General features: G+C 50.4%; 1 protein-coding gene across 2 annotated transcripts; it reads right to left on the bottom strand.

The window, feature by feature from the left end:
- Positions 1-220: 220 nt before the first annotated feature.
- VGLL2 (vestigial like family member 2) lies at positions 221-7,277 on the bottom strand. 2 transcript variants are annotated; one of them, XM_037065110.1, is made up of 4 exons: positions 7,016-7,277; positions 4,375-4,687; positions 1,742-2,290; positions 221-621 (listed from the first exon to the last, which is right to left on the bottom strand). In XM_037065110.1, the coding sequence occupies exons 1-4, from the start codon at positions 7,094-7,096 to the stop codon at positions 578-580; spliced, it is 987 nt and encodes a 328-aa protein (XP_036921005.1). In that variant the 5' UTR covers positions 7,097-7,277; the 3' UTR covers positions 221-577. The 2 variants fall into 2 exon arrangements, with proteins under 2 accessions (XP_036921005.1, XP_036921006.1); XM_037065111.1 differs by having other exon boundaries at positions 221-479.
- Positions 7,278-8,820: the final 1,543 nt, after the last annotated feature.

Here is an 8,820-nt window from a genome sequence, read left to right as displayed (position 1 = left end):
CTACCACAGTCTTCGATGCAAATCCAAGTACATTTGAAATCTGAGGATACTGACATCAGTAGTGCTATGATCACACTACTTAATGAAATAATTCACATCAGCATAAAAATATTCACACCAAAAGTCCAGTTTTTTTCCTTTCCCTCCTTCCAAGAAAATGTATGATATCATATCACCTAAGTGATCTCACCACAGATATTTCCAGTGATTTGCCCAAAAGTCATTAAACATAATTGAGAGTCTTCAGATCTGCTCTTTTGGGAGAAGGAGTAATTGTTAGGTGAAATTTCCGAGATGTATGTTTTGATTTTCCCGGCACACGGAGAAGTTCGAAGTCTCTGCCTTTCCCCATGTCCTCATCCTTGCAGTGAGAGGCACAGATGCTGAGCCTTCTGGCTGGTCAGAAGGGAAAGGGAAGGGGAACCCTGGGTCAGCAGGTCAGCTCAGGAGGGATGCACCACAGAGGGAATAACGACGAGCTGCAAACCAAGATCAGAAGCCATTACAAACCCACTCCATTCAGCTGAGGGTCAGCAAGGGCTCGAGGCAGAGACCTACAGGGGAGAAGATGGGCTGTCTAAAACCAGTACAGATCCTTGCTTTTGTCCTGAGGCTGCAAACCTGAAAAGCAGAGAGAAAATAAGAGAGAGAGAGGGAGAAGAGAAAGAGAGGGGAGAGAAGGGGGTGAGGGGGAGGGAAGGGACAAAATATTTAAGGAAAGAGAAAGAAAGACAAACACCACTGTTTTATTGTGAAGGTCATAGAATTCATCCAAAGGGCACAAATGAAAGTAAAAGCAAAGCCAACACAATGTCACATCTTCACCTGAAGGAAGGGGGAGTGGGCAAAACTACAAGCTGATGATTGTATTTATAACTTTCTTTTTCATTTGTCTTAAAACTAAAAGAAGAAAATGTAAAGTGGTGTTTGAATGTACCTTTCAAATTCAACTCTTTAAAACAGAGACAATATTATCCTTCAAATCACATTCCTGTTAAGGTTTATGCTTTTGAGAAATCTATGCAATATGGCAATGATGTGGATAACAGAGTCATATTTTTCTTCCCTTATACCTGTCACTAGGTGACAAGACAACCCCCCACCCCCAGCTGTAGAGGACCTCAAGCTGCACGCTCAGCGGGGACTCTAGACCAGCACTGTCCAACAGAAACACACGGGGGCCACAGGCGTCATTCTAAATTTTCTACCACATTGAAAAGAAGCAAAAGAAAACAAGTGAAACTTAGTGATGTATTTTACTTAACCTAATATATTCAATATGCAGTGTGTTTAAAATAATTCAACATGGACTCAATGTAAATACATGAAGTAGATTTTACTTTCCTTTTTTGCACAAAGTTTTGAAATCTAGTGTATATCATACACTTAAAGCACAACCCAGTTTGGCCTGGACACATTTGAAGTGTTCAACAGAGACCGTGTAGCTAGTGGCTACAGAATTGAACAGTGTGGAGCTAGAACCTTTCCAGTTAATTTTATTTTTTTGAAAAATCCTCTGTAATATTTAGCAGCTAGGGTAGGGCAGGGTTCTGCTTCCTCATTCTGCTCCTACCCGTGGCCCAGGTCGTCTGTCCCCAGAAACACAACCCCTCCATGCAGACCTTCAGCCCACAGTGTCACTGGGGTCTCCAAGGAGAACTAAAGTGGTTCCAGGGCTCAGCCCAGGGTGGAGCACAGGGCAGGAGGGACCTGGGTCGGCCAAGCTCGCTTTCCGGCTTACCTGAGTCCACGCTGAGGCCCAGACCCTGGGCCATGTCTCCCGCGGGGCTAGCGAAGGGTCCACCGGGAGCGGCCCACGCGGTGCCGGTTGGCTCGCCCTTGGCCGAGAGCTCGCAGGGGGGGCTGCCTGGCGCGGGTGCCGGGGCGAGCGCGAGGCGGGCTGGGCGCCCAGAGGCAGAGGGCATCAACAGCGGGCCGTAGCGTGGATCGAAATGCGGCGCGTAGACCTCGTGCACTGCCGCAGGCCGCGGGTAGGCTGTGGCCTGGGCGCCGAGAGGACCGCCCAGCGCGTAGGGATGGTGCGGATGCGGGTGCGCTTGGTGCGGATGCGGGTGCGCGTGGTGCGGGTGCGCGTGGTGCCAGGGTTCCGCGGCGCTCTGGTGCAGGTGGCCGTGCAGAGCGGCGGGCGAGTAGGGGTCGGCGGTGGCGAAGGGCAGCTCCGAGTGCGCAGCGGCCAAAGGGCTGCCCAGCGGCGGGGGCACGGGCGCCTGGTATGCGCTATTCCAGAAGGAGGCAGGGAAGCTGCGTTGGCTCATCGGGAAGGAGCCATCTGTAGGTCGAAGAGCCAGAGGGGAGGAAAGGAAAACAGGAGCTCGTCACCGAAGAGAAAAGCGAGTGCGGACCTTGTAAGGCCACTTCAGGAGAGCTGAAAGCGCAGGGCTGTCCAAGGGCGGAAAAGCAGAGGCCGGGGGCGAATTGGCAGCCCCACCTTTGGGGAGGTGCCTTTCTAAGGGGGTTGTAGCCTGTGAATTCAAGGTAAGAGCACCGAAAAATGCGGGAATCCTTTAGAGTGGAGGTCCGCTTCCTCAGATTTTGCAGATGTGTCCCGTGAGCAAACCTAGGAAATGGCGGGGAGAGGCAGAACGGAGAGAACTCCTCCCCAAGCCCCAGTTTTGAGACAGGGAGTTTCACCTGACTCCACCTGAGCTACCACCAAGGCCACAGGAGAGACATGGCCTCTGCTTTCCAATCCGCAGCCTCTCAAGCTAAAGACACCACTTCCCACTCTTGGTAGACCGCCTATCGTTCTCACTAACCCCTCTCGCGTTTCAACCTCCCTTGCTCTAGAAAATGTGTCTCTGATAGACTAGAAGTCCACCAACATATTTCGAAGTCTTGCTATTATTAGCCTCCTTTCTAGAAACCTTCTTTCAAATTTTTTTTCAAGAACTTCGGCAAAATAGTGAAACTAGACACACTAAAACAGGTAGCTGTAATCTTTGCACAAAGGGACACGAACTTTCTGCATCCAAGTGTGGATGCCACACTAATCATAACATTACCACCACCACCACCAGTATCATGGTTGACCCCTAGAATCTGGAAGCATTTTGAAGAGAATGGCATTTAGATCAAATTGGTTGACTTTAGTAAGGAGGGAGAGCAAGAAAGACATTTAATTTAAGAGGCCTTTATTGAACACTGTGGGGAATGCATCTGTACACATACTACAGAATTTAAATTACTTTAAAAATAGCTTCTAAGCAATGAACAGTCTTCCTATTAAAATATTTAGGCAACTGGAGAATAAAAAGAATGTTCTGCATTTAATTTTTTTTTTGGTGGGAGGAGTTTGTCTAGGCAAGGCTTTTACAAACTGTGAAACTCAAGGAGAAAAAAAAAAGGAAGGGTAAGGGTTATCATTTCCCCCCAAATATAATATTTGTTTTTCTTTTTCTTTTTTTACAATGAAGTCCTCATTTCTCAGCTAGGTACATACCAAAAAGTAAGCTACTGAGAAGGTTTACCGAATAGTTAACCCTCTCCTTGTCTTGGTAATAAAGGGAGATTGAGATTTCAGGACAGAGGGAAATTTACTTGACTTGTCCAAGAAATCACTGTCCCAGACTAGATGGAGCAGTGCTTTCTGGGAAGGGCAAAACGACGGAGAGGGACTTGTTTGGGGAAAAAGCCTAGGAGATGTTTTGGCTGTACCCACATTCTTATTTCTTTGTTACTTTACTTGCTTTCTGAAAGGCATTTTCTGCTTCAAGATTCCCCAAGCCATTGAAACCTGGTGAAAGGCACAGGGTGGGTCTTTGGAGACATTCTTCACCAGGTTGTGCTTGCAGTGGGGCCTAGGACTTTTTCTTTTGGGCAAATTTGCAGGAACTGGGTACAGGCCTTGTGAGATATTATAGATGAAGGTCCCCCTCCCCACCCTGGCCTGGGAGAGTGTTGGAAACCTCACAGTTCTACAGTGCATTTACATACACTTATCTGTTTGTCTTACCACCATCTCCAGGGATAGTTAAGAGGCCAAGTATTATATTCTAATTTTAGAGACGAGTAAATAGACTGACCTCAAAAAGGTTAAGAGACTTGGCCAAGGTCATATTGCTAGGAAGCTGTGGAGCCGACAGGGCAACCTAGGCCTCTCAATTCCAAGGCTGGTGGTTTTTTGTGGGTCTCTGCTCTGCTGTTCTCTATGTCTTTAAGGAGAGAGCTTATGCCTGGGTCTCTCATGCCTTTGATTGCCTTATGCCCCTTATGCCATTCCCAAATGCCCTCCCTCACTTCTTCCCTGATACCTAGTAAATATTCTTTTAGCTGCATCTCCTTGAGCCCCTTTAGGTGGACGCTAGGCTTGAGAGGGATCTCTATCCGCCCTTGCCAGTGGAGCTCCATACTCACCCCTCCAGGACCCGGAGCTCCTCGGTGCTTTGCTACTTGTACAGCTTGGGGAATAGCTGCTAGGCTGGCTTAGGGCCCTGCTGAAGTGCTCATCCACCACGGAGCTGATGTCCCCCTGGAAATAGGTGAAGAGGACGCAGCGGGAGTTGATGTACTCCGCCTCTGGTGGGCGCTCTTTCTCCGGACTGCCTTCTTCCTCCTTTATACTGGCCGGAGTTTGGCTGGAGAAAGAGGAGCTGCCGCTGCCGCTGCTGTTACTGGGGCTGGCGTTGCACTCTTGGGCTTCCTGCATCTTGGAGTAATAAGCTAGTTTCTGCTCAAAGAGAGAAATAATAGAGTAATCAGTTGCAAAAGAGATGGGAAATTGGGTTCAGACTTCACTTCCTCATCTGATCCCTAAGGTATCCGGGAGATAACTGACATTGGTGTCTAAGCCCAATACTTACTATTGTGGGCTGCATAACTGGACACTGAACAAGGGTGGGCACTTAAGGGAAGATTGCCCTTCCTGATGTCACTGTCACCCCTGAATTGCTGCCAGGCCACAGGCAAATCTCTTGGAAGGTGTCAGGGTGAAGGTCACAGAAGACGCCTAAGCAACCAGGTTATGGGTTGAGTTTCACCACAGACCCAGAGCTGGGCAGAGATATACAGGGATGGGCAAAAGTAGATTTACATAATAGAAATAAATAAGACAGTAATATAAAAAAGGGAAAGAAAAAGCAAAAATAATAAACAAGTAATGATACAAGAATAAACTCTGTGTTTCACATACTCATAAGTGTAAAGCAACTTTTGTCTACTCCTGTATGTAGTTTTAAAAACCAACCTCCATGGGTAAAGGGCACCCGAGTCCAATTAGGGCCTGACTGTTCCCTGACTGATAATCCATGGCAGAAGCACAAGATGCGGATTACACATCCTCATGATGGAACATGAAAATATTGACATCCACTCCACACAACCAGGCTGTAAACCAAGCAGTGCCGTGGAAGGTTTGACATAGTTCCACTTAGGAAGGAATCGTGTGGGGTAAAAAGGTGAGTGACATCCTGCATGGGTCATTTTAATAAAGGCAAGTGGATTTTGTTTGGTTGCCCATACACTGCCCTTTTAAGAGTCTGTCTCAGTTTTTAAAGAGATCTTCCTTTGAGTAAAGAAAAACCAGTGGGTTATGAGAATTTCCACCCTCATCATTTCTGTGCACATCGAGGACACAAGTAACACAAAGGAGCAGCAGAAGATCTTGGCTCTGAGGCGCAGTAAATGGTGACTTTCTGATAGTGACTTTAAAAGGCCAAGTACAGTTGCTGGAAACATTTCTTAGAAGTGAGCAAAGGGTTGGATGTAGTGTTAAAGCATTAAGGCAGAGTTGGTCTGACCATACAAAAATGAACAGAGATCTTAACGCAATAGACTGGGTCCAGGACCAGGGAGGAGAAAGGACCAAACTGACAGAGAGCAAGGCCACCTTTCCTCTCCCCAGCCGTCCCAGCCTGAGAAGGAGTTCGTCTCAGACACTGAAGCCAAAGGAGTTATTTAGCCATTTTACTGCTTCTACTCTGTTCCCACTTGGCTTACAATGAGGGACGCTGGTGATTCCCAAAATTAACATTGACACTAAACGAAATCCTGGCTGGAAAGTGAAAAGAAGAAGAGAAGGGACCAAATAGATATTTTGAATTTGCAAGCAAAATTGGTGAAAGCACGGACTCAGAAGTTGGAGTGTTTTCCAATTTCCCCAAAGCCGGCCCTCGCTTTCCAACCTGGTCCAGCCTCCTGCACCCCCAATGAAATTTTCTTCTTTTCCTGGACGACCGTCCTCAGTTTTCCCTACATTAGCTGTGGAAACAGAAAAAAACTGTTCACCAGACAGAGCCCAGAGAAAAGAGAAATAGGAATAATTCGACGAAACCTGAGTTTGCAGAACCGGGGTTTAGTGGTCTCATAGAAAGAGGTTTCTTTGATGCAGGGCAGCGCTGTTCAGCTACTCCGTCGCCCGAAAGGTATTATCCTTGAAGCTTGTCTCTGCCCAGTCAATGGTATCCCAGTCAATAACACTCCCCCAAACTGAGCGAAACAAAAATTAAAAAAAAAAAAAACAATGCACTTCCAACGATTCTGTTTGTAACGGATTGTTTGGTTCTGATATTAATTGGCTTGATCACCTGAGAATTGAAACAGAAACCAATTTTGCCATAGATAAGTTTGCAGGGATAAGAACGCGGGTCTTTCCATCTCAAACTGAAAGAGGCCTTTGCTTATGTTGGGAACAGAGTTTGGTTTTCTATGCATGAGCTTTGCTCCCATCTCCCTGAACCCTCACTGAGCTCAGGCTCGGACATATCTGGAGTCCGACAGACACTAAGAAAACAATCCAACAGGCGCGATCCTCGTCTCATTATTCCCAGCAAAACCCGGACTAGCAGGGCTTAATAGCCTTCCGAGAGAGCAAACTAAAGTGGTTAGCTCAGTCTACAGGGTGGCAGCGAGGGCAATCCCGGCATCCGGGCGGCGCCCGCCTCTGGTCTGACGCCCAGGACCGAGCGGAGGCGACCCGGACTTCGGGGTACAGGCGGTGCTTCCAGAAGCCCGGCCGCGCCACCGGTCGCCGGGGTCCCGGCCTGGAGAAGGCACATACCTGGTGATAGGGAGTGTAGGCGGCTGCGAAATACGGCTGGTGAGGACCATAGACTTGGTACATAACATCCAGACAGCTCATGGCTCCCCTCAGCGGAGGCGGTTTAGAGTTTTATCATAAACTCTACGTCGGCGGAGCACTGGGATGCTGCATGGGCGGCGCCTGGACCCCAGCTCCCGCGTCATCGGCGGCGGAGCGAGGGGTAGCGCGCTCCGCGGCCGGGGATCCCGCTCGCACGCTCCCCTCCCACCCTGCAGTTCCAGCCCCGACCGCGCTCCGAGACAGAAGCGCCGGCCTCTGGCTAGTGGGCATTTAAACCCCACGCGGGGCGGGCGTGCTGACGCCACTGCGAGACAGCCGAAGGGAGGGGAGGGGAGGGGAAGGTGGGGGGCGGGGACGGGGGTGCAGTAGAGAGCGAAGGACCGGGACCGCGGAGATGCAGGTGTGTTTCCCGGGGCTCCCCCGTGGTCTAGTGTTCAGGGAACTGAGCAACCTAGTGATTGAGCCTTGAGACTTCGCACTTGAGATGTAGGGATACCCGCAGGCTAAAGCAGAACTAGGGACGGGGGGGGGGCGCAGGCTAAAGCAGAACTAGGGACGGGGGGGGGCAAGGATTTTTACATTTGAAAGAGAAAGAAAGTTGATGTTTGGTGGGGAAAAGTCCTGCGGGACAGCTCCGGCCTCCCTCTGGAGAGGGTTCGCGCGCCCGGGCATGGCGCAGTGGGGCAGAGTCTCTGCTCTAGGCTCCTGGATGACGAGCCAGGAGGGACCGGGCTATCCCCAGGAATCCACGAGGAGATCCCGGTTGTCGCAGACGGGACGTCTAAGGAGCCTGTGCGGAGAAATGGCAGTGACTGGTGCTTGTAACCGCAGCCCTGCCCCACCCCCTTTTGCCTCCTCGGACCGGATCAGTCCTCCGCGGAGGTCCACACCTCAACTCCGCCCTCGGGGGCGGGTCCCCTCTACACCTAGGGCGGGGGGTAGATCTCGCCCCTTTCTCATTGACACCATCCGAATCTGCGCGGTTCGTGTAGCTCACGCCCCGCCTCTGGCTCCTCCCGGTGCGGGCTGCTTTCGAGGAGTCCCGGAGGCCCTACCCGGCCCCCGACCCGACCTCCGTCTGCTCCGACGGCGTCCGTAAAGTTTCCGTAACTTTGAAACAGGGACTGGTCAGCTGTTAGAAGTGTCATCCTAGTAACTGCAAGGAGGTCAGACAGGTCTTTCACCGCCTCTTCAGCCTCTTTATACTACAGCTGCGGTTTTCTCTTTCATTTTAGAGAGTTAAGGAGGATGCACAATTGTGAGACACGCACCGCCACTCTCTTGCCAGCCCTGAGAGCGCTCCCGGCTCCCTCCCACCTGTGTCCTGCGACGCTCGGCGCTTTCCCTCCTCCCCCGGCACCACTGCCCCAGCCCCCCGGCCGGCGGGGCGTCGCGGGGGGAGCCCTCCCTTTGACCAGTTTAGGAATGAGCGGAGGGGCTCCGGTATGACTGGTCAGGTGATGGGAGGGTGTTTCGGGGATCCTGGTGGACCAGGGAGGGGCGGGGGTGGGGGCAGAGGTCGAAGCCTCGGGAGCTCAGAGCCAAGGAACTGGGTTACTGACGAAAGCGAACTCTACTTACTCCCCAGTTTAAAAAGTCTGACATCGATTCTCAGGCTGTGAAACTGCAAACAAACGCACACTTGTGGATATATTTATCTCTAAAACGTGACTATTTTAAGCAAATTGTTTTGGGGTGGAAGTTTTCGTTTTGCCAGAATTATAAACAGGGGTGATGGTTCCAGGTCTTCAATTCGGTTTATA

The sequence above is a fragment of the Sturnira hondurensis genome, unplaced genomic scaffold, assembly GCF_014824575.4.
Source record: "Sturnira hondurensis isolate 20B ecotype Veracruz unplaced genomic scaffold, ASM1482457v3 Scaffold0015596, whole genome shotgun sequence".
In the NCBI taxonomy this organism is placed as follows: Eukaryota; Metazoa; Chordata; class Mammalia; order Chiroptera; family Phyllostomidae; genus Sturnira; species Sturnira hondurensis.
The sequence above is the reverse complement of the archived record's forward strand: the minus strand, read 5'-3'. Positions and strand labels throughout refer to the sequence as shown.

Bases quoted from the DNA above. Each gene is read 5' to 3' on its own strand.
- VGLL2 (XM_037065110.1), bottom strand. From the start codon at position 7,096: ATGAGCTGTCTGGATGTTATGTACCAAGTCTATGGTCCTCACCAGCCG. The intron at 2,291-4,374 runs GTGAGTATGGAG...TTCGACCTACAG, and splicing joins GAGCTCCGGGTCCTGGAGGG to ATGGCTCCTTCCCGATGAGC. The intron at 622-1,741 runs GTAAGCCGGAAA...TCTGCTTTTCAG, and splicing joins GGGCCTCAGCGTGGACTCAG to GTTTGCAGCCTCAGGACAAA.